At 35.7% G+C, this 26557-nt stretch overlaps 2 protein-coding genes across 2 annotated transcripts; both read right to left on the bottom strand.

Annotated features, from left to right (window-relative positions):
• Positions 1–7933: 7933 nt before the first annotated feature.
• Positions 7934–9059, bottom strand: LOC100024321 (olfactory receptor 56A3-like). Its single transcript, XM_001375584.3, has one exon. It carries the CDS (start codon positions 8879–8881, stop codon positions 7934–7936), a length of 948 nt encoding a protein of 315 aa, XP_001375621.3. The 5' UTR covers positions 8882–9059.
• Positions 9060–23721: 14662 nt separating this feature from the next.
• Positions 23722–24666, bottom strand: LOC100618720 (olfactory receptor 56A3-like). Its single transcript, XM_007491182.2, has one exon. It carries the CDS (start codon positions 24664–24666, stop codon positions 23722–23724), a length of 945 nt encoding a protein of 314 aa, XP_007491244.1.
• Between the last annotated feature and the right edge of the window lie 1891 nt (positions 24667–26557).

Raw genomic sequence — 26557 nt, 5'->3', positions numbered from 1 at the left:
TGAAGGTTTGTTTATTGATTTATTGTTTTTTGATTTTCCAGATTTAAAAGTGATGGAGAAAATGTTAAAAATGAGGGTTAAATTTTTTTGAGTATTTTTGAGTATTTCTGAGTTTTAGTTTTTTTAATTAAGTTTATTTATTTGATTAATTAATTTAGAATATATTTACATGGTTACATGATTCAAGTTCTTTCCCTCCCCTCCTCTCACCCTCCTCCTATAGGCAATGAACAATTCCACTGGGTTTTACATGTGTGTCATTGATCAAGACCTATTTCCATATTATTAATATTTATAATAGAGTGATCATTTAAAGTCTACATCCCCAATCATATCCCCATCGAATCATGTGATCAAGCAGTTGTTTTTCTTTTCTATTTCTGCTCCCACAGTTCTTTTTGGGGATATAGATAGTTTTCTTTCTCATAAGTCCTTCAGAATTGTTCTGGATCATTTTATTACTGCTAGTAGAGAGGTTTATTATTTTCAGTCTTTGTGTATAATGTTCTCTTGGTTTTGCTCCTTTCATTCTGCAACACTTCTGGAGGTTGTTCCAGTTTACACAGAATTCCTGCAGTTCATTATTCTTTTTAGCATAGTAGTATTCCATCATCAACAGATACCACAATTTGTTCAGCCATTCCCCAATCAGTGGACACCCCTTCATTTTCCAATTTTTGCCACCACAAAGAGCGGAGCTATGAATATTTTTAAACAAGCCTTTTTCCTTATTACCTCTTTGGGGTATAAAGTCAGCAGTGATATGGCTGGATCAAAAGGCAGACAATTTTTTAAAGCCCCTTGTGCATAGTTCCAAATTGCCTTCCAGAATGGTTGGATCAATTCACAACTCCACCAGCAATGCATTAATGTCCCAATTTTGTCACATTCCCTCCAACATTTATTTTTCTTTGTTGTCATATTAGCCAAGTTGCTAGGTATGAGGTGGTATCTCAGAGTTCTTTTGATTTGCATTTCTCTAATTATAAGAGATTTTAAACACTTTTTTAATGTGCTTATTGATAGTTCTGATTTCTTTATCTGAAAATTGCCTGTTCATGTCCATTGCCCATTTGTTAATTGGGGAATGGCTTGACTTTTTATACGACTGATGTAGCTCCTCATCAATTTGAGTAAATAGACCTTTGTCAGAGGTTTTTGTTATAAAGATTTTTTTTCCAATTTGTTGCTTCCCTTCTAATTTTGGTTGCCTTGGTTTTGTTTGTACAAAACCTTTTTAATTTAATGTAATCAAAATTATTCATTTTACATTTTGTAATATTCTCTGTCTCTTTCTTGTTCTTAAAATCTTTCCTTTCCCATAGTTCTGACAGGTATACTATTCTTTGTTCACCTAACTTACTTATAGTTTCCTTCTTTATATTCAAGTCATTCACCCATTCTGAATTTACCTTGATGTAGGGTGTGAGATGTTGATATAAACCTAATCTCTCCCATACTGTTTTTCAATTTTCCCAAAAGTTTTTGTCCCAAAATCTGGGATCATTGGGTTTATTATACACTATCTTGCTGAGGTAATTTACCCCAAGTCTATTCCATTGATCCTCCCTTCTTTCTCTTAGCCAATACCATATTGTTTTGATAATCACTGCATTATAGTACAGTTTAAGATCTGGCACTGCTATGCTCCCATCCTTCATATTTTTTTTCATCATTTCCCTTGATTTCTTGATCTTTTGTTATTCCAAATGAGCTTTGTTATAATTTTTTTCTAATTCAGTAAAAAAAGTTTCTTAGTAATTTGATTGGTATGCCACTGAATAAATAAATTAATTTGGGTAGGATTGCCATTTTTATTATCTTAGTACATCCTTCCCAGGGACAATAAATGTTTTTCCAATTGTTTAGATCTAGTTTTAATTGTGTGGAGAGTGTTTTGTAGTTGTATTCATATAATTCCTGTGTTTCTTGGAAAATAGATTACTAAATATTTTATATTGACTAGGGTGATTTTAAATGTAATTTGTCTTTCTAACTCTTGCTGCTGAGATGCGTTGAAAATACATAGAATTGATAATGATTTATGTGAGTATATTTTGTATCCTACAACTTTGCTAAAGTTGATTATTTCCACTAGCTTTTTAGTTGATTCTTAGGATTCTTTAAGTAGATCATTATGTCATCTGCAAAGAGTGATAGTTTAGTCATCTCATTGACTATTTTAATAGGATGTTAGATTTTAAAATATATTGAGTGTAACTTTTTCCCCCTGTAGAGCTGATTGTTAAACATTTGCCAGAACAACTCTGGTCTTGAGTCTCCCACATCTATTTAAGGAAAACTAAGAAAAGGAGAGAACCATCCTGCATGGGTTTCTTAGTATCTGTGGCCTTTCAAACTCTACAGGGTATTTGATTTCTTCCTAAATTTTGTTATTGATGATGCTTGCTTTACCTGCAAATGTGTTCTAAAAATCAGATTCTCCTGTAGCCCTTGAGTGGGACCTGGGTTTCTCCCATACATTTTGGGAGAAGCTGTGCCAGTCTCCTATATCATATTAATGGAAACCATACCTTTCTAATCCCATACTCAATGAGGATGTTATCTAAGACATGGGCAGATTTGTGTGTGTCTGTTTATTCTTTATCTTACCTTATATTGTTGATAAAAGTGACTCATGAAAATACACCCATCATCAAGCCAGATCAGCAGATCAGTCCCTCTGTAATTCAGAAATCTGGAAAGTTGTGTCATGTATTCAGAGGTTAAGAAACTTTCCCAGAGTCAAATATCTCATATATATATATATATATATATATATATATATATATATATATATATATATATATATATATATATCAGAGATGGGGCTTGAAATTAGGTCTTTCATAGTTCCCAAGTCAGATTTCTCTCCTATTCTACCATGCTATAAATGTAACTAAAGGCCCTCAACTGCATCTGCTCTATTCAAGACTCTGTCAGGCTTTTGCTCCTTTCTGTCTTTTCTGTGCTTACCCAAGGCATAACCCAACTGATAGGTTAACCCCATTCCATACTATCTTCCCCACACAACTTAATTTCATTGTATAAATGTTTGAGCTATCTTCATTCAAAGTGTGTTGCAGCTAGCTTGAACCACCTGGAGAACCAATGATTAAATTTTCAATTTGAGTATTTTATTTCAGAAAATGGCAAAATGCTACTAATTTAGTCTTGCTTTGTTGTTTTGTTGATTGTTGAGGTAAGAAAGTGATGTAGAAAAATGTACATAATGTACAATAAACTTTAAATGGTGAAGTTAGAATGTAGCTGATGGTTAAACAATTTCCACATACCCTTGTCCCCACCCCACCCCCATCCTTACATTAAAATCATTGCCTTTTTTCATTCGAAGTTAAAAAAAAAACATATTAAGGGCCAACTATATGCAGAGCTGTAACTCAACAGTTAGGCAGACAGACAGAATTCTTATGTAGTTCATATGTAGTTGCTTTCATGAAGCTTATAATTAAATAGATGAATGAAACACATGCATAAATAACTACTCAGCGATTCTGAGATTTCATTAAAAGGACTTCTCTCTAATGAAACAGATTCCGACTCATTACAATGCTTTCTCATCCTGGGAAACTGTTGTCTCTGTCTTCCTGTAGAACCTCCATGGGAGTCCACTTGCTCTTTTTGGTGGCCACTTGCCCATAATGCCTGCCTTATGTTAAATGAATAATAATAATGATGATGATGATGATAGCTAACATTTACATAGCTTATATTATGTGCCAGGCATTGTTGTAAGCATTTTATAATTATTATCCCATTTGATTCTTATATTAACACTGAGATGTAGGTACTAGTGTTATGTCATTTTACAGATAAAGAGACTGGGATAAACAGGAGTTTGCAACTTGCCTAGAGTCATACAGCTAGAGTAAATGTTTGAGGTCATGTTTGAACCCAGATCTTCCCCAGTGCAGATTTGGCACTCTATCCACTGCACCACCAGAATACCAATGAAACACTCAGGATATCTATTCATTATCCCTCTTTATCAACTGGCCTCAATCTTTTCCATTACATAACTCTATGATATCTTTTAAACCACTCTGTGCATATATTTCCTATTTGGTTATTCCATGGTGTGGCTAAATGAACATTAGACTTGGTAGGTTGCATGGTACTATAGAAAAATGGCTGGTTCTAAAATCAGAGGACCTGTGTTTAAATCTCACTTTTGATGCATACTATTCAAGTAAAACTGGGCAACTCACTTAACTTCTTTGGACCTCAGTTTTCTCATCAATAAAATGTTGATGTCATGCTAATTGGCCTCTGATATCCCTTTCAGTTCCAGGTCTATGATAATATGTCTTAAATTCTCTGCTACCTCTGTGATATTCAGAAAATCATCATCTTTCCCTGACCCAATGTTTTCTCAACAAAAAAGGGACAATATTGGACTAAATGACCATTAAGCCCCTTTCAGTTTTAAGACTATTATCCTATAATAACTAATGTATGCAATGTTAACCTCAAAACTGCTTACTAAAGTATCATTCCTACTTTTTCTTGAACCATCTCATCTGTCCAGTCTATGGTCTTTGCATTCAAGAGATCAAGCATACAAATTTTATTTAAAAAAAGTTTATTTTATTTTCATTGATTGTATTCATTTTTACAGCATCTCATTTCCTAATACTTCTTTTTCATCTGAAGAGTGAGTAATCCCTAGTAATGATTAAAAAAAAAGAAACGTGCAACTGCATATTTGTGTTTGAGAGTGCACGAAATATTCCCCATTCCATAATCTCAAATTTTGGCAAAAAAGGTATGGGAATATATTTTCTCAAATCTTCTCTGGGGCCAAATTTGGTCATTATTGGTATGTACACCCACTCTCATATTTAAGTTCTTTAACCTGTGAAATATTTCCTGCCCATTAAAATATTGTGTTTCTATATCTAAGATGTTATTTTGTCATTTTTCATGCCTTCTAATTCTTTTCTTGGAGATAGTATTCATAACATATAGCTATGAAGCTACTGTGAGCTCCATAAGTTTTGTTTAGAATAATGTGTAATCAGTTTGAAAACAATTTTTGTTGACATGAATATTTGCATTGCCAGTGTCTTCCTTTCTCCTCATATTCCAGAACAGTATCCCTTGTAAAAAAGGAGAAAAACCTAATAAATCTATTGAAGGAGTCTGGAATGACATGAAGTATTCCACCCTGATGCTCCCTCATCTCTTCAAGTAGTAGAATTGATGCCATCTAAATCTTTTCTTTGGGGTCAAGTCTGGTCATTTTAAATTTTCAGCAGTCAACTTTCATTATTTTGCTGTCATTTTTGTTTCAATGGTTAAAGTCAATAAGTAAATTATAACTAGTTTATATTATTTCATTGTGTAATAGTTCATCAAATTCTTCTCATACTCCTTCATATTAATCAAATTTCTCAGTTTTTGCTGCATATTTACATACCATTATATTCACATACCCTTGTGCATTTAGCCACTTCCCAGTTGATAGGCATCTACTATGTCTTTAGTTCCTTACTAGTAAAAAAAAAAACTCTATTAATATTTTGGAGTATATGAGACCTTTTTTTTCTATCATCAACTTCCTTAAGGTATGTGGTTAGCAGTGAAAATCTTAGAATTAAAGGGTATGAATATTTCTCTTGGCTTAATACTTAATCTCTCCTATAAGTGTTAGATAAATGCATCTCTCTTTTAACAGTACCTTAGTATGTCCATGTTTCCAGAACCCTCCAATATTTATTACCCCTCTCTTTTGTCCTTGTCAACTTGTTATATATGAAATGGAATTTCAGAGTTATTTTCATTTTCATTTCTCTTACTGGTAGTTATTTGTAACATTTTTTTCATGTGCTTGTAAATAGTAATTCTTCTTTTAGGAAGTGCTTCTTTGACCACTTCTCTATTGGTTAATGGCTTTTGGTTATATATTTCTTTGGAGAGATTGCCACAATGGTCAAGTTTTTCTCTTATGTGAAGTTTCCTGTTGTGTATTCCATAAAATCTGCCATTTGTTCTCTAAGAACATTTTTCGCGATTCCGTCTTACATGAATTATTTGGGAACAGCCTCCTATGGGTCCATGATGGATATTGGGAATCCACTGGAGTCTCCTTGTATAAGATGCTGGTAAAATTTCCTTTGTTTTGCAGTATGTATTTAGAAGTAATTTCTCCTAATTTTAATCTTCCTTATTGATTTATTGGTTTGTTCTCTAGTTGTGTTCTCCCTATTGAGAAACATTATATATTCCTGCCTTTGCTTCTCCACACCTACTCCTCTGACTCTGCCTCTGTCTCCGTGTTTTGGTCTCTGTTTTTATCTTACCTTCTCTCAAACTCTGTTTCACCACTCCTGACCTTTTCAAAAAATTACATTTTTTTCAGTTAGCAAAAGTCTTTCTTTCCTGCTCAACCACATATTGAAAAAGAAAGAAAATGAAACTCCTGTTATGAACCATGTATAAGCAAGCAAAACAAATTTTTGCATTGGCTGCCTACCAAAAAAAAAAATCTCACTCTGCCCTCTGAGTTCTTGACCTTTCTATCAGTAGATAAGGAAAATGTTTTATTAGCCCTCTAGAATCATGATCGATCATTAAGGTGATCAAAATCCTGAGTATTTCAAAGTTGTTTGTCTTCATAATATCTTTATCATTGTACAAATTGCTTTTTTGGTTCTGTTCACTTTACTCTGCATCAGTTCACACAAAATTTCCCAGTTTTCTCTGAAAGCATCATCTCAAGCGTTCCTTTTTGTTAAACCCTTTACCTTACATTTTAGAATCAATACTGGGTATTGGTTCTAAGGAAGGAGAGCAGTAAGGGCTAGTCAATGGGGGTGAAGTGACTTGCCCAGGATCACACAACTAGGAAGTGTCTGAGGCTAGATTTGAACCCAGGACCTCCCATCTCTGAGATTGGCTCTCAATCCACAGGGCCACCTAGCTGCCCCCTAAAACTATACTTTTAAAGGAGAAAAGAAAATAGGAATGAAGGAAAACAGCCAAAAGATGGTAGAAATTTGGTCTATGTTTCTTTACAAAGTATATGTGACAGTCACTTTAATTCTTTTTTTTTCTCTCCTCCTCATTCCTCCCTTCTGTGTTACTCTTCCCTTGCCCTCTGACTTTGATGTTTAAGTCTCACTTTTCCTTTTCCTCCTGTGTTTCTTATAGGTCTCATGCTCTTTGTCTAATCAGTCACATTCCTTCCATTACCAGATTCTTTTGTACCTTAGCACAAGTAAGATAGGAAATTTACATGGAGTGGAATACATGGAAATCAGAGTTTTGACTGGATCAATGGTAGATACTTCACTTAATCCTTCTTTTAGGCTATTGTGAGGCATGTGGAAGAATTAGGAATGAACTGTGTTTTCTGATCATTCAAAACCATAAGCAGACCACAGAGCAATATCTGGAAAGATGACAAGATTTAAAGACAAAAGGATGGCTACAAAGTAAGTGAGCAAGTGCATGCATAAATTGAAGAAGCTATTTTTCCATAATATATCAAATACCACTAATTCCTTGATGATTTCTCTCCATTTCATCATATTCCACTATATATTATTAGGGCTATGCCCATCATCCATTGGCAACACTTATTGCCTTTATTTTAACTTATTCTTCTAGACTCCAGGGAAAATAAAGTCACATTTCACTTAAGTAAAAGGTAAAGAAATGCTAATTTAGGAATGAATTCCCCATTGAGTCCCTGATGGACAATAGGCTTTGTATAAACCATAGAGTTCAGCTAGAAAGATGTTATGGAAGGATGAAAAGGAGTAAGGGGGAAAGGCTAAAAGAACAATGAAAAAGACCATGTTCTACTTTGGGCAAGTTTGGGGATTTGGGTTCTTAGCTTTGAAGTTTTCTCTATTGTTGAGCCATGTAACTCCAAGAAAGCAGAAATCCTCCCCCCCTCAATCCCACTTCACGGACTCTTCCTCAATAACTTCAGAATGCCCTGCTTGATCTCTTGGGTTCGGACACCATAGACAATGGGGTTGAGAGCTGCAGGGATGACATGGTGCAAAACATTGAGCAGGATGGGCACATCAGGGGACACCATCTTCTTCGCCACATGAGTGAGAACAAATACTAGCAGAATGGTGCTGAAGAAGAGGATGAGGATGAAGTGGGAACCACATGTACTCAGGGCCTTGGCTGCAGCCCCCTTGGCCTTAAGCCTTAGCACAGCTCGAAGAATGAAGGAATAGGAGAGGAAGATGAGGATGAGGTCAGAACCCAGCAGTGTCCATCCCCCTGCAAACTGAAGAAGGCGATTCACTGTAATATCATCAGAGGAAAGCTTTGATACAGATAAGTTGGCACAGATGCAATTGTCAATGATATTGGAATGGCAGTAGTGCAGCCTAGCTGAGAGGATAGGGACCAGAATGGTGAGAAGAGCATTCCGGCCCACTATGAAAATGGCAGCTTTGACAATAAATTGATCAGTAATGATAGATGGGTAACGAAGGGGATGGCAAATGGCCACATAACGGTCATATGCCATGACCAGGAAAGTGCATGATTCCATGGCCAGGAAGCAATTCATGACATACATCTGGAGGAAGCAAGCAGCAAAGCTTACAGATCTGAGGTCAAACCAGAAGATGAGCAGGACCTTAGGGATGACAGTGAGGCAGAGCACAATGTCCAAAAGGGAGAGCAGGCTGAGCAAATAATACATGGGCTCATGCAGAGATGCCTCCAGCCAGATAGTGGTTAGAAGTATGGCATTTGCCCCCATGGCAAGGAAGAAGAGCAGACTTAGGGGTACAGATAGCCAGCGTTGCCAGTTTGGAGATCTGACAAAACAATTCAAGAAGAACTCAGACACCTCTGTCAAAGAAGAGCAATTGCTGGTCAGTGTCATGATATATGTTCTGAGATTGTAAATTCCCCCTGGATCTTAGCATTTGAGTCTGGAATGGAAAAACACAAACATTTTAGTGGTATAGGAAACCCTCTCCTCTCCCTTAAAGCTAACTCTTCCATCTCTACTCTTAAGGCATTTGATCCCATCTTTTGTATGACTTTGCTCAATCATTCTTTCTGTCTCTGTCTCTGTATCTCTGTCTCTGTCTCTGTCTCTGTCTCTCTCTGTCTCTCTCTCTCTCACACACACACACACACACACACACACACACACACACAGTCTTTATCTCTCTCCCCTTTATTTCCCATAAAAACAAATCAAAACAAAGCAAGCAACAACTGAAAAACTTTTACTTTCCCTATATTAAACCCATTGACCTTTTACTTTCTTTCTTCTTCCCTTCATTGCTACTATTAGCAATTAAATAGTCAGGTTTCGAGAGAAAGAAGGTGGGTTCAATTAAGGACATGCTGAATTTGGGGAGCTAGTACGACTCCACCTGGAACTATTAGAAAGTTGAAAATATTAAATGTGGACTCTTGAGAGAGATTCAGGGTGCACATAGATTTGGGAACCATCTGCATAAAGGTGGTGGTTGAAGTGAGTTAAGTGAATGAGGTCACTAGGAAAAGTATAGGGAAAGATGAGAAAGTATCAAGATTGGGACACACTCATATTTAAGTGACAAGAGGATACTGTAGATAATAAGAGCAAAAAAAAGGAAAGATAGTCAACAAGGGCAAGTGTAAAAAAATACTCACAGAAGAGAGGAGGAAAAGGGACATAGGCTATATTAAACATTCACTTAACATATACAATATGTTTCAAAAGAATGGTGGGGACACACTAGATATTAAGATACAAAGAATGAGTGAAATGAAGAAATTGAAGCAGCAAGTATAGAGTGCTCTTGTGAAAAAAAAATTGACCATAGGTGTGGAAGGAAAAGATAAAATAATACTTTGAAGGCTTTGGGCAGTTAAGGAAGAGTTTGTTTTTGAGGGGAGGAGACTCTTTAGAATGTGGGAAGGCTGATCAAAAGGAAACAGTAAAGATGAATTGAAATTGTATAAGAGAGATGATGATGATGATAATGAATGGAGTAAAGTCAAGAGATGCTACATGAGTTAAAAAAGATTACATTAAATATAAAGGTAGATTAGTGAACCTTTGAGAAGAGAAGGTCCACCTCCTACTCTGACTTGAGGAGAAGGCAGAGAGGATCAATGAAAATACTGAGAGTTAAGTGGGAAGGGAGATGATGGAGTTCATAATAGGTAGCCTCAATCTTCTCACTAAAGTAGGAGAAGAGGTCATCTATTATGGTTAAGTGATGAGGAGAGCTGAGATTGGGGATAAAAGGAATTAAAAGTTAGGAATTATTTTTTTGGCATTTGGAATGATACATTTTGGTATGCGATAGAGTAATAAAAGATAAATAAGGGGCAGCTGGGTAGCTCAGTGAATTGAGAGCCAGGTCTAGAGATGGGAGGTCCTAGGTTCAAATTTGACTTCAGAAACTTCCCAGCTATGTGACCCTGGGCAAGTCACTTGACCCCCATTGCCTAGCCCTTACCACTATTCTGCCTTGGAACCAATACACAGTATTGATTCCAAGATGGAAGGTAAGGGTTTATTTAAAAAAAAAGATAAAAAAATAATTGTGGAATAATGTAATTATTATATGTAATGATGTAAGATAAATAGCATCAATTTTCCATAGACTCAGTTTTTAATAATTTGTCACTTTCTAAAGTGATATCACCTCGGGATATAAGAAAAAAGGTAGTATATGTTAGCAATTACTCCAGAGCAAGAATTATTAGAGTAGTAATTGTGAAAAGAGGAGGAGACAAGGAATTAATTATTCAGTTTTGTTGGGTCTTTTGTGTTACAGTGCTAGGAACTTGAGCCTTCCCACAGGATTTTTCCTCTTCTGAATCTTGTCCAGAGGACCTTTTCCTTTGGTCCTAGAACTTTCATCTCTTTACTCCTTTCAAAATTTTTCTACAACACTTAACCAAGACTAACACTGGGGGAGGGGAATGGCAGTGAGTCTGAAGTAGGGTTGATAGACTGGGAAAACTGGGGAGAAACCACAGAATGTTGGAGCTGAAGGAACCTTAGATATATTTTAGTTCAACAGTTTTACTTTACAGGTAAAGGCACTGAGGTCCAAGGCTGTTCAGAGACTTGCTCAAGCAAGCAGATAATAGTGAGGTGGAGAATATAACCCAGGTTTCCAGGTTTTTAGTCTACTTCTATTTTCCCCATACCACCAAGATTAGTGAGGATGAATCATAGATGAAGAAGGAATATTGGAGATGAAAATAAAAAGAATAGGAATTTGTTTTCAGAGAAGAGAATTTCCATCTTTTTTCAAAGTGGTATCTTTTAAAGTCTATTAAAGAAATATTGATAGGTCTTGTATCTGGCTTGCTGATTTTCCCTCTCTTTGCCCTGGCCAGTGGATCATATGTGGGGCTATATTTTTTTCCTACTTCTTAAACTTTTCCCATTCTTCATATGAAGGCAGGAAACCTCTTAGACCTTACTGGACTCTATGCGAGTATAGCTACTTGGGTTCAAAGGTTCACAAGCCTAACTCCTTATTCTCTGTGTGTGTGTGTCTGTCTGTGTATGTCTCTCTATCTCTGTCTCTGTTTCTGTTTCTCTCATCAAATAAGCACCTCTCTGAATCTCTTCAGCCTTTCCTCATTCCATTCCCCAGGTCTTCACGTTCTATAATACAAAATTGTTTCATAGAGGAAACAATAACAGAATAAAACAAATAGAAAGTGACACCAAAATATTGTAGGAAGTACATATAAAATAAGTTTACATAGTCTCAAATTACTTGTCCCTCTGCTCTTTAAGATACTATATCTTGTAGCATACCTTTCTGCCTACCCTGTTCAAGTAGAGTCTTGGAATTCATTCATTTGGATACAACATAGTAAGCCTAGTCATTTTGCTTTCCACCTCATATTCATAAAAGACAGCCCCCTTTCCTTACATAGCCAGTCCTGTCCCTCTAATTTAACCAGTCAATTATAAATTCTGTCTTTGTGTAAAGACCCTGAAAATATTTTATCCCTCAAGACTGAATGAGGCTCTAGTTGCTTTCTTAACTCTGATTTTTACTCCTTGGGGCTGGTTTTAGATAGTACAGTGTGACAAGAAATCAGTGTTTGAGGGGGCTTCTATCCAATTCTGTCCAATCTCTAAAGTAACCTCATTTGAGTTTGTGGGTAGGTTATACACTTGATATAGTGCCTGGTACATAGTAAACTTTAATAAATTCTTCTTGACTTGACTTCCCTTTGAAAAAATAAGAGAATGGTATATGTGTAAGAAAAATCCATGATGTGCTAGGAGTCAGAGAATTTTGTGTCAAATCTTGACTCTGCCACTATGTGACTTTGAGGAAGTAATTGCACTTTTCTGGGTCTCGGTTTTCTTATCTGAAAAATTAAAAAAAAAATAAGTGTACTCCCTTAAAGTCAGCTAAGTGTTGCAGTGGTTAGAATCAGAATCAGAAAGACTCATCTTCATGAGTTCAAATCCAGCTTCTAACACTTACTAGCTAGGTAACCCTGAACAAGTCACTTAACCCTGTTTGCCTCCGTTTCCTTATCTGTAAAATGAGCTAGAGAAGGAAATAACAGACCACTCCAATATCTTTGCTAAAAAAAAAACCAAATGGAGTCACCAAGGGTCAGACACAATTGAAGAACAAGGTTCCCTTAGGCTCCAAAATCCTTAAAATGTTCTCTATTACATTTGACAACTGGCAGTTTATTCCTTGCTTTACCAATGATTGGAAACCTATTATTTCCTTCTAATTTTGAAGAAGATTTTCTCTTCATGCATTTGAAACCTATTTCTCTATAACTTTTACACATGGTTCCTATTTTTTCCCTCTGTGGTGAAGCAAAACAAGTTGAGGTCCTTTTCTTGAGAACAATACTTCGAATATTCCAAAAGAATTACCACATTCTTTCCAAGTCTCCATCTCCTAAAAGGCAGGTTTCTCAAGAGCAAGGATTTGATTTTGTCTTTGTATCCCTCCAGAGCTTAGTACAGTATCTGTTACATGGTCCTTAATGAATTAATGTTGATTATATCTTACCCCCCCAAAAAGAGAGAAGGATTCAGTGTCTCAGGATACCTCCCAAGCCTCAAATTCTGTGTTGTTATGACTCAATTGGTGATGAGTTAGACAAATCTCTGGCCCTGGAGGGAAAAAAGGAGAAATGAATATGGTACCTTCTGCAGTGCTCCAAGTGTCTGTTATAAGAGAAAAGAAAGTCTGAATTCCAGGACTTAAACTAAGTCATTCATTGTCTCTAAAAATGAACCTAGATCTGAAGAAGACAATATAAAGGACCAGGTAGCTGAATGTTAAAACCACTCTAGAAATGGAGTGCCACAAGCCAATTTAACACTTATCTAACTTTGAATGTACTTGTGGTAAACTTGGCCCAGTAGACCTCTTGCCAGGAACTAAAAGGGAAAATGTGTACCAGTTTATTAAGCTCTAAACCAAGCCAAATTCAAAATTAATTAAAAAATTAATTCTTTATTCATAGCCCTCTCATCTTTTAGCAAAGAAATCAACAAACCCACCTAGTGAAATACTTTGCAATGGAAGGGTATCAATTCTTACCCCAATATTCCTAAACAAGTCAGTAGTTTAGATTCTGGATTATCCTTGTCTGGCATTCAGGTAATATACTTACACATGATTGTGCCCTTCAGCCCTATTATTTAATTGAACTCCTAGTTGAACTCCTAATGTGGAAATTCTCTTCACTGTTACAGATAGGCAAGTCATCTATAATATATAAAATTAGAATTAATTTACAAAATTAGAAATTCCCTCTACTGATATGAATAGGAAAACCATCTATAATTCATAGAATTAGAGTTACCTAGAGCACTGAAAGGTTAAGTGACTTATTCATGGTCACACATCTAACATGACTAAGAGACAAAACTTGAATATAGCTTTTCTGGATTTCAAGGATAGCTGTCCATCAACTATTAAATGCTTCCTTTTACTTCCCTGTTAAAGGAGTGGATTGTTTATAAGTAAATGAGAACTTCCCATTTGGCTCTAACAGGATGGTTGTAGGTTTCACCCAAGAACAAAAGTGAGAGGAAGTCCAAAAGTCAGGAGAATGAGAGAAAAAGAAGGGGAAAAAAACAATTGTAAGAGAGCAGCTAGGTGAATTGAGAGCCAGACCCAGAGACAGCATGTCCTGAGTTCAAATCTGGCCTCAGACACTCCCTAGATGTTTGACTCTGGGCAAGCCATTTAACCCCCATTGCCTCACCCTCACCATTCTGTCTTGGAATTAATACACAGTATTGATTCTAAGATGGAAGGTAATGGGATTAAAAAATTAATTACAAGACATTTAGAAGAATTGAAGAAGAGACATACAGATAATAATGACAGGGCAATAAGAAAGTCTCAATATAACTGGAGTGTGAAAATAAATGAAATGAGAAAGACAATGAATATTTCTCAGGATTCAGAGGAGAAGAGAGCCAGCAATGAACTGGGCATGGGGGAAGGGGACCTCTCAGTGAAACATACCTTCTGAGATGTTCTTTCTGTGACACCCCCTGAAGAGAGACAGAATAGAGCTGAACTGTATCTGTGACACCCCTAAGTACTTTGCTTGAGTTCTCATGTCTGGAGGGAAGGAATTACTGTTTCTCCAACATAGACAGCCTGAAAATATGTCGCTGATGCTGTTGACAAATATATTGTTTGAACATAAGGTGAAAGTAGGTAGTTGGGTTCCCAGTGTCAGAGCCATAGAAGAAAAGAAGCCATGCGCAAATGAAAGAAGCCCTTTTGACTCTACCAACATGTCTCTGTATTTCTTGGAGAATATAACCTGACTTGAATACCAAAGCTAGTAACTGAAATGAGACTGTAGACTTCTCAGCCAACTAGGATATAAAAGATGAAGGGTTTGGGTCATACACATAATCTCTGGTAATGCTCCAAGAAGATAAAAATCCATTGTGCTCTCCTGCCTCTTTTTTCCCTCCTTTCCTTTCCTTTGGAATTAGAGTTAGAAGGCCAAGGTTTGAGTCGGTGCCCTGCAACTTACTAGCTATCAAACTTTGAGCAGATCATCTAACCTTTCTGAAATTTATCTTCCTCAGTAAAACTGGGGTTATAATACTCTCACGGCATAGGTTTTTTTCTTTGCTTTTTATTTTATTTTTGTGAACAAGACCCTTTTGTAAACTCTACAGCACTATAGAAATGCAAGTTTCTATTATGACTATTATTTTATTTTCTTCCATTTCTATTCCACTTAATTCTGATTTGAGAGTCAGAAGACACACAACTAATCCCTTATAGCTATATATTTTTTGGGTTTAAAATATGGGCAGTCTTGTTTTTCCAGGATTCTTCCAGCCTCATTATGTTGATAGATTTAGAAGACTGAAGTAGAAAACTAGTCTTGTTCTTAAGCCTCATTAACATTTCTACTCTCTATTGTAAAAATACAGTATCTTAGAGTTGGAAAAAAACCAAACAACTGCTAAACCAACTTCCCTCTCCTCAATTATAGAACTCCCCTCTACAATATCCCAAACAAACATTTGGCTCTTGCTTGAATACTTCCAGTAACAGGAAACTCATTAACTTACGAGGAAGCCCATTTCGTTGTTGGATAACAATGGTAGAAATTTCTTACTTTTTTTGAGCGAGAATTTGTCTACACAAAATTTCTGCTATTTGGTCTTATCCTATCATTTGGAACTATATAGAATGAGTATAATCATTCTTCTATGTGAATGGTCCTTCAAATATTTTAAAGCTGTTGTTTCTTCTCTCCATAGGTCTCCTTTTTACTAGAGTGCTGCATCTCTAGTTTCTCCAATGTCCCACCTAAACCCCATTTAAAAAAAAAACTGAACGTAGTGCTTCACAGAAAATTTTCTATCTAGCTCCAGCAGACACAGTGAAACCAACTCAACTTTCGTATTAGTATCTATATACTACATCTAAATATTTCTGTATGAAAAAGGGAGATTGATGTTGACCAAAAAGCCCTATTGTTAAAGTCAAAAGTCCTGTGTTTAATGTCCCCCTTCTAACACTTGTGGTCTTGGGTATCAGTTTCCTCCTCTGTACAAGGTATGTTTGCAGAATTTATTTTTAGAGGTCATTATAATGAAAATTCTCAACAAACCTTAATAAGGTGATACAGCTGTGAAGGCTAGTATTGGGACTAGAGTGGTCCTTTGAGTGACTGAATGGTTAGAAGAAAAGACAGATCCAAGAAGTAAATGAATTAAGCTCTAGAAAACCCCTTCCACCTCCTTATTAAACTTGCTGCAAACCTGGGACTCTTTTCTCCATGAGATTCTTAGCAAGGGCTCTTCTATCTGAGATTCTTCCTAGACCTCTCTGTTATTTGCAGTGGAAAAGCAGCTGTGATGATGCTCTCTGATTGTTGGTTTGTGGTCCAATTCTTTTATTTGTTTACTTCTTCTCTCAGGATCAGAAAGCAAAGCAGGTTTGTACAGCTGAGGAATGAAGCCTGAGAGACAGAGCCCCACGGGCATCCTCCTATTCCAATGCCTAGGGCAGCGATGGAGAATCAGAGAAACCCTCAAATCCCAAGAGGTGAAATTGGAACAATTAGAGACTTCCCCAGGGATCCTCTTGAAGACACTAGGAAAAAGGAATGTGACTCTCAAAGAGAACTGACTTTTAAGACTGATTGTCCACCTGGATGCATGCAGGAACTGGGTGTAAACATACAGCTTCAATATATGTCAATTAATCAGAGAATATTTATTAAAAACTGGCCACATGCACATCTATATATATCTCAGCAAACACAAGCAATAGCCTATCATTCTTGGGTTAATGCTCAGTCTTATTGGCTTTCATACTCATGCTTATAGAAAAGTGAGTCCCACCTATGCATGCTTAATGGGTGCTGGATTTTCCACATAACTGTCCATGAATGGGCAATGGAGAAAGAGAAGAAGATGTGCCTTGCAGGATCCAAGACCTTCCGAGCTGTTCAAAGCCCTTACGTTCTTCTTGCATTTTCTCAATGTTGCCTTGGTTTTGCCCACAAATATTCTGAGAATCAGGTCTTTCTCAGGCATATTCATGGGGAGACTGAGCTTCTCTAACATATATGCAGCAGGGCTCATAGTTTGTTAGTATTAGAGCTATGAGTTTCCTTTACTTTATCAGTCTTAGCACATGCTCCGTGGGAGTAAAATCTACATCCTTTACAATCCATTAAATGAATTTACAAATCTGTTGGTTTGTTAATTATTCTTGTAGATTTCCACACATAGATATATACACATGTATGTATTTATCTAAATCTTGATGTTTAGTTTCCTTGCTAAAGGGCACTGCTGGTAATTAAGTTTCCACTGTTAATGCATAGCAGTAAGTCCTTTCCAATTTACAGTCGTTGAGAATTATCTGAGACATTAAGATTTTTATTAAATTGCATCCAGATATTCCTTTCATTGAGGCCAGCCCTCTGACCATTATGTCAAACTGACTGTGGAGAAGTTAAATAGATAACTAAAGTTCGGCAGGACCTTGAAGTGCCTCTGCCCCATTCAAAGTACAAGGCAGGTTTTGACCTTTTCTCTATGTATGTGCCCCAAGTACATTTTACATTGACTGGACCAACCCAATTCCATATTGTTTTCGAAACACAACTCAACCTCCTTGGGGAAATATTTGCACCATCTCCAGCCCTATATCGTTCTTACTACCCATCTATGCTTCAATTCAGAAAATATATATTTAGTTCCCGTTGTATGCAGAGCACTGAGTTCAGCAACTGAGAGATACAAAGTACCCTGTATATCTTGCCTATGTAATATAGTTGCATATTTTATCTCCCTTATTAGCATGTCAGTTCATTGAAGGCAAGGACTATGTTTTTGTTTTTATAACCCCAGTTCTTAGCACAATACCTGAGCCCTACTAAATGGTTAATAATTGATGATTGCCTTGATTTGCCTCCTCTATGGCCTGTTTGATTAAAAATTCTCCTCCTAGCCATAGCTGTGAAAGATATTTAATTCTCTATTATTTTTTCCTCTTAATTTTCTAAATGTCTTCATTTCCCTAATCACTCAATTATTGTAGTATTTATATAATTCCTGCCCACATATTAGTATGTAGACTCCTGTATATTATATATATATATAGTTATTTTAAGTGATTTTAAAAATGTTTTAGCTCTTCTTGCTGAGTTTGTTAGTAATACACAGATTTGTATGGATCTATTTCACATCCCAGAAATTTGCTGGTTATTAATCATTTCAAAATATGTATTTTTCAAAAAGTGATGATCTTGTTTCTTCTTTTCTGTGTTTATTTCCTTAATTTATGTTCCTTTTATTTCTATAATTAGCATCTCTAGCACTTCATAAAAAAGTTTTTACAATGGATGTTCTTATGTAACCTTGATCTTATTGGAAAGAATTCTAGCATATTTCTCTTACATTTACTGTTGATTCTTTGATTTAACAATCTGCCACTTTCTAAGTTAAGTAAAAGTCTTTTTATTCTCATATATTCTAGTGTTTTTATAGAAATGGTTTCTGTGTTTTTTAAAGCACTTTCCTGAATATACTGATAATATGATTTTATTTTGGCTTTTTTTTAGAATTTATATTATGTTATTTTTTCTAACATTGAGACAACACTACAGTCCCAGTATTAAATAAACTTGGTCATAGGTTATAATCTTTGTGATGTGTTGCTGTCACTTCTTTGATGATATTTTATTGAAATGTTTCATATCAATATTCATTAGGAATATGGTTTTAGAGTTCTCTTCCTCTGTCTTCACTCACCTTAATTTAGGTATCAAGGTCAAATTTGTATCATAAAAACAATCTGGAAGGATTCCTTCTTTTCCTAGTTTTGGAAATAATTTCTTTTAATATTGGAATTTTTCTTTGAGTATTTGATAAATTTTCTTATAAATCCATTTGGTTCTTTAATTTTTCTTTTAAGAATTAATATATAACTTGCTCAATGTATTTTTATCAGATTGAGTTGTTTAAATTCTCTGTTTCTTGTTCTATTAATCTGAAAGTTTTGCAAAATATGCATTTATTTTGTTTACATGGTTGGTTTCATTAGCAAATAACTGGGTAAAAGAATTCTAATAATATTATTTGTTAGTTCTTCATTTAATGTGAATACTTTCACAGTTTTAATAGTGGCAAATTTTCTCATTTAAAAAACATATTAGCTAATGATTTGTCTATGTTTAAAAATATTCACTAGATATATTTATTCAGATTTTTCTTTTAACTTTTATCAATCTCTTCCTTAATTTTCAAGAAATCTATTTTTGCTTTAATTGGAGATTTATTGATTTTCTTGGGATTTTTTAGTTGAATGACCAATTTATTGATCTTTTCATCCTCTTTTTTAATAGATGAAAACATTTAGAGACATATTTTCCCTTTAAGTACTGCTTTTTTTAAACCCCCAAATTTTGGTATGTTGTCTTATTTCTTGTCATTATCTTTAATGAGGTTATCTACTATTTCTACTATTGTTCTTTGACCATAGGTTCTTTAAGATTAAGTTATATAGTCTCCAGTCAAAACTTTATCCTTTAAAAAATTTTTATTAAACTTAATTTTTATTGCATTGAGGATAGTAAATGAAGTGTCTAGTCTTTTGTTCTCATTCAATAATTGCTAGAGATTTATTATATCTAGGTTTCCTAAAGTTTTATTCAAATTCCTAAATTATTTTCTGTTTATATTTTTTGTTTTGATCTAACTTTGAAATAACATTGTTTTCTAACTATTATAGTTTTATTTTTCTTGTCTATATATAACTTATTTAACTTTCATTTAACTATTTTTGTGCTATACCATTCAGTGTATATATGCTGCTTGGGGTGGGAGCAGGCCACAAGAGTAGCCTTTGTACTTCCACCCTGGGAGAGATGAGGACACTCAGTGCTTTTTTTTTTTTAATGAAAAATTGATTGAATTTATAGAAGTAAAAAAAAGAATGACCATAGAAATTGAAGGAAGGAAAGATTCCTTAATATCTCTGAGAATCAGGAAAGGTGTTAAAGGTGAGGTAAAACACGGGATACATTGTGCTTTTTATATAAAAGCAGAAGAAGGTAGGGCATTAACTAAGTTCAATTCTATGTTAACTAGAACATGTAAGGGAAATGCCATAAAGTAAGGGTAAAGTAGTAGAATTGAACCATGTTTGAAAGTCCAGAAAGTTAGGCCAAGGAGTTTGTGTTTTATTTTTTAGACAGTTGGGAGCCACTGTAGGTTTTTGAGCAGATGTGTAATTAGATTAATTATGAAAGATGAAAACTCTCTAGAGAATTCCCAACAAATCATCATCTAACTTTTTACTTGAGCCTTTGATTGATGCAAATTTCATTACATCCTGAAATAATCTATTTCGTGTTTGGATTGCTCTAATTGCTAGGAAGATTTTACTTAGACTTGACTACAATTGTCTGCCTCATAACTTCTGCCCAGTCAGTCTTAGTTTTGTTACTGAGGAACAAACATGACAATCCTTTTTTTCTTGAAGATAATGATTTCCCTTCCCCTCCCTTTTAAGTGTACTTTTCCCCCAAGGTAAATACTGTAAGTCCCTTTGATTATTTTATGGCCTCATCATTTTGTCCACTTTCCCCAGGACTTATCACTGCTTGTCAATGCCTTGCTTAAAATGTAGTGTCCCGGGCACTGGTTTGGTGATTTCTTTGATGAAAATGTTAGGGGTATAGGCAGTCATGGTCATTGTGCTAGGAGTGGAATTCTGAAATTCTTGGTCTTCTATATCTGCCTTTGCATACTACTACATAGAGCACAGAGAATAAAGTCCAAGAAGGGAGAGATAGAAAGTAGAACAGGCGAAAAACAATAAGTTAAAAGATGAATCAATGCAAAGTAAGATATCCATTTATTTTGACCATAAAAGTGGTAGCTATATGCTTACAGAGACAGTCATTTGATTCTGACTCCTTAGCTGTACCATTCCCATGTAATGGAAAAAGCCCTGCCCCTAAATTGAAGAACTGTGGTTCTTTTTTAAAAGTTCAATATTTTATTTTCTCCCAGTTACAGATAAAAACATTTTTGACATTCATTTTTTAAAAAATTTTGAGTACCAAATTTTCTCCTTCCCTTTCTTCCTCCCTTTCTTCTCTTCCCCTCCCTGAAATGGCAAGCAATTTGATATAGGTTATACATGTGCAGTTAGGTAAAACCTATTTCCATATTAGTCATGTTGTGAAAGAAAACACAGATTGCCCCTCAAAAAAAACAACAAGAAAAATATAGACTTTTTGAAAAAGTATTCATTCTGCATCCAGACTCCATCTGGGATAGCATTTTTCATTGTAAGAAGGACCTAGGTTCTGATTTCTTCTTCTTTTTGATTTCTTCCCATTTCTTCCCAGACTTCAGTCTCTTAACTTTCTCAGACTTCAGTTTCATCAGTGGTAAAATGAGGAGATTAGAATAGTTGATCATTTAGGCCTCTTCTGGGTCTCAATCCTATGATTAAAAGCCAGGAATTTAATTTAGCTTATTCTTCAAAGTCTCTTTGCAGGATTAAATCATATTGGATGTTATGAATTGTATCTCTCCTACCTGTCTAGGTCCTAGGAGAGAATTTCTTCTTCTATTAATGGGTCTTAAATGCTCTTATAAATACCTTTTCACTATTTTTATAGAATCTACAATTATACCCTAGAGAATAAAAATGTTTTGTTCTTGATTTTGTAAGTCTTTCTTTTCTAGGGATAGATATGAAAGATTATACTTTAAAAATTATAGAATTTGGGATCTTGAAGAAAAAACAATATCCCTTGTGAATAATCATCTAACTTCAACTGAAAGTCATCCAATGATGCTCCTCTTCCCACCCCTGTAGTCAGGGACAGTTACCAAACTTCAAACTGAGACTTCAAGGCAAGATCACAATTTTAGAAGACACCAGCTTCTTAACGGCAATATAGCTTTTAACTGACATTTTTTCCTGTCTAGTTTTTAAATCTATGAGCATTTTTTCTGGATAGTTTAAAAATTCATACATTTTAAAGATAATTACATTCATGTTATTCCTACCTCAGAGACACAAAACTGTGATTCCATATACCTAGTGGATATAGTCAACAGAAGTATCCTACAATGAAAGGCATGTGGGTTAGACATAATAGATTAGACTGCCTCAGAGATCCAAATATCCAGATATCCATACTGATAGGAAAAGAGGAAGTAGAGTCAGTGGTACTCATTCCTTAATTCAACAAAATATGCTAAGTGTAAGCACAAAGTACTGTGATGGTCCCTAGGAAAGAGAACAACAAAAGAGTTCCTGTCCACATGGAGCCTAGAGTCAAGTAGAACATTAAAGTATAAAACAAATAACTATTGTAATGGAGGGAGAGAAATGGAGACTGCCAGAATGGAGCCAAGAAGTGGAGAGAGGAGATAGATTGGTTTTTCTCTCTCTTTCCCTGGAAAACCACACTCTGGTTGCCTTCAGAGTCACAGGTTACTGTTTCCTGTACTTGGTTGAAATAAAGTACAGGACAGACAGCTTCTCCCTCTCTGAGGAGAGAAGGTAATTTTCCTCCCCTTCTTGAATACTATGAAACAGGCACTTGATCATATTAAACAATTATTTTTTCTAAAGGAACACATGAAAGGTGGGGCAAGTGATTTATGGGATAAGGTAATAGGAAGGTGGGAAATAGGAAGTCCCTAAGTAACAATTGAACCCCTTTCCCCCAAGTCCTGCAGGATCAGGCTTTGCCTGCCTGACCCCCTGGGGTCAATTGTGAGAGCTGTCCTGATTCCTAGCTGTCCTAACTATGATACCAAATTCAAGACTGTCTAGAGGGATTGAGAGGAAATCTTCTTGTGGTGAATAGCTTTCTGGCTAAGTCCTATTCACTCTGGTTTGTCTTCCATTGGATGCTGGGGTCAGGCTTCACAGGAAGGTGCTCCAGGCTCAGAGGTTCACTCAGATCAACCTCCATGGTGGGCTTCCCAAAGAGAAGTGAGTTCAACTGTTTGGATCTTCTCAGTTCCTCTGTTCCTTTTCCAAAATTCTCTCTCCTTCCTGCCTTGCTCAAGATGGTCTTCCAGCATGATGAATTTGCTCTCCTTTCTTACACTATGATTCAAGATGCTTGACCTTGTTTGGATCTCTCAATTCCTATCTTTGGGCAGGATGCCCAAGACACACATACAAATAAAAATCTTTCCATGGTTTTTTAAAGCAACATCGAGTTTTGGGAATAATATACATCATTTATAATCAGCTTTGAATCCATTTACTTGCATACCTTTTTTCCTCTGGTGAAATGTGTCTAGTACCAGAAAGGTCTAGTAAATTGTAGCCAGATGAAATGATTTCTAAGGGCTGTGATTTTTTTTTCAGAGATATCACCATAGCATATAGCTTTGTCTAGCTAGATTTAGGACCATTTCTAGTCATGACAAATCTTTCCTAACCTCCACAAATCTCATGATCTAAGTCTTTAGGAGAAACGAAAGCATTAGACCTAAGACAGGACCTTGAAGTACCTGCAGTGTTGATAGTGATTGGGGAAGGGAAAAATGTGATATTCCTTTGTATGGGAAGTGGCAGGAATTATTCCATAATGAGAGGAAGTTCTGTCACTCCATTCTGCCATTTACAGAGCTTAGGTAAAACAGAAATCAATCTAGATTTCTCACTTCACCTTCAAACCCTCAGGTACCCAGATGGATGAAAGAAGTTTTCTATTGGATGCATCTCACTGCCCCTTCTTCATCAACCTCCAGATTCCTTGTTTAATTTCCTGGGTTCTTACCCCATAAACAATCGGGTTGAGAGCAGCAGGGATTACATGGTGCAAGACATTGAGTAGGACAGGGACATCATGAGAAACTTTATTTTTGGCCATGTGAGTAAAAATGAAAACCAGGAGTACGGTGCTAAAAAAGAGAATGAGGATAAAGTGGGAACTACATGTGCTCAGGGCCTTTGCAGCAGCTCCTTTAGCCTTAAGTCTCATCACAGCCCTCAGGATGAAGGTATAAGAGACAAAGATGAGAATAATATCAGATCCTATCAAGGTCCAGGCCACAATTAACTGGTAGATCTTATTGAGAGTAACATTATCACAGGAGAGCTTGGACACTGACAGGTTGGCACAAATACAATTCTCAATGATGTTATTCCCACAATAATGGAGTCGTGCAGAGAGGATGGGAATTGGAGCAGTGACAAGGGTATTCCGCATCACAATAAAGATACCAGCTTTAATCACAAATTGATCAGTGATGATGGATGGGTAGCGCAAGGGGTGGCATATGGCTACATAGCGGTCATATGCCATGACCAAGAAGGTGCAAGATTCCATGGGGAGAAAGTTGTTCATGATGAACATTTGGAGGAAGCAAGCAGAGAAGCTGATGGGTCTGAGGTCAAACCAAAAGACAAGCAGGACTTTGGGGATGACTGTCAGGCATAGCACAATATCCAAAATAGAGAGGAGGCTGAGCAAGTAGTACATGGGCTCATGCAAGGATGCTTCCAGCCTAATGGTGATCAGGAGGGTGGCATTGGCACCCATGGCCAGGAGGAAGAGCAGGCTAAGGGGCACAGAGAGCCAATGCTTCCAATTTGGAGAGCTGACGAAACAGTTCAGGAGAAATTCAGAGACCTCAGTAGAGGAAGACCCATTGGAAGGTATCATAGCATTAACTCTGGTAGGGTAGAGTTTTGTCCTTAGAGGGAATAAAAGAAGAGAGAAAATTTAAAATCTGATATGGTTATTCATAATCATGAATTAAATTATTCATTTTCATGACCCTCTTCTCTTTCAGTGGCTAACACTTCCCACGACTGAGTAATCTTTCTGAGGCTGCACATATCCAAGATGTTAGACCAAAAGAGGCAAGTGCACAAGAAGTAGTCTTGTTTCCTACCATGGATAGAACTGATTCCTACAATTCCAAGTGTGTCAAAACATAAATTCATTCATAATGGAACTTCATCTATACATCTATACAGGTATCTATAATAATGAATCCTTTCAAGGAGGAAAAATCTATGTATAGAATAGTGGATCTGGTGCTAATTGTCATCAAATGTAAAAAATAGTTCCCAAATTGAGGAAATGAATATTCCACCTTTCAGTTCATAATGAATAATGGAATTACTGTGAGGAATCAGAAAGGCAGATTTAGGTTCTACATAAGACTTTTCTAACAATTGGAAAATGCTAAAAAAAAAAAAGTAGACTGAGTTGATTTGAGAGTGGTCAGACAAGGATGAGTTCTTTATGATTGGATACTAATTATGGGCCTGATTCCTACTTTAACATAAATGGATCTAGATTACCTCTGAGATTTCCTCCACTTCTGAGATTCTCTGAGTCTGTAGTTCTGTAGTAATATCCAATATAGTCTGACATGTTCTAGAGATTTGGGGGAAATACATTGCAAAGAATATCAATACTATTCTTTTTAAGGTCATGAATTCTACAGACTATGTCTAATTGACTATAACAGGAATAGAAAACTCTTAGTAGAGATATTTTCATCATAAAAATAGAATATTAAAATGAGGGGAAAAGTCAAGGGGCTATATCTAAAAACATCAATATAGATACACAAGAAAATAATTCACCACATTATATATATCATACACATGTATGCATATATATAGCTATGTAATCTACTAAAGATAGAAATAAGATTTAAAAAGAGATAGGACTACAGCTTAGATTAAATATATTAATTGACATTGCAGAGAAAAGGCAGAAATAGTCAAATCATATCTTTCTTTCCTAGAGAATACAATCTTTAGATGAGAAGAATGGAATAAAAATTGACAAAATGATCCCTGAGGTCCTTTCTAACTCTGAGATTTTCTGTTTCTATATTAAGGGACACATGGATGTTCCTTATGTATGTCTTATAATGTCCCCAATGAATCAAAGGACACAGGAAATAGAGTGATAAGGATGAAAAAAGTCAGGAATGGAGACCCCTAGTAACTGGTGTCATATCAATCTTACTAAACATTTTATTAATGATCAGAGAGATGATGCACAATGAAATGTTTAAAATTTCAGATGACTTTAAGCTATACCAAGCCAAAATTGACAAATGAGAGTAATCTCTCATGAAGTTAATTCAAATGCAGAAAACGGCATGAATTAAGCCATGGCTAGTATTGGAAAAGAAGATAAAATTGTATATAGATATACATATATATCTATATATAATGTAACTTGCTATATATATAGTTTATTATAAATATATTACTATATATAATGTAAATATGTTCTCATTTGATCCTCAAAACAGCCCTGGGAGGTGGGCACTATTATTATTTCTGTTTTATAGAAGAATAAACTTAGTCAAACAGGTTAAATAACTTACCCAGAGTCACATAGCTAGTAAATGTCTGTGGCTGAATTTGAACTCAAATCTTCTGTATTCCATATGTACCTCTGTCCACTACACCACTTACCTGCCACTAAAGATAAGGTAATTATATCAACAACAAAAATAGATAAAATGTAGATATTGCTTTAAAGTTTGTAAAACTACTTATCTGGTTAGCACCTCCTTAAACCA

The sequence above is a fragment of the Monodelphis domestica genome, chromosome 4, assembly GCF_027887165.1.
Source record: "Monodelphis domestica isolate mMonDom1 chromosome 4, mMonDom1.pri, whole genome shotgun sequence".
NCBI lineage: Eukaryota > Metazoa > Chordata > Mammalia > Didelphimorphia > Didelphidae > Monodelphis > Monodelphis domestica.
Note: the sequence above shows the minus strand (reverse complement) of the source record. Positions and strands in the feature narration are given on the sequence as shown.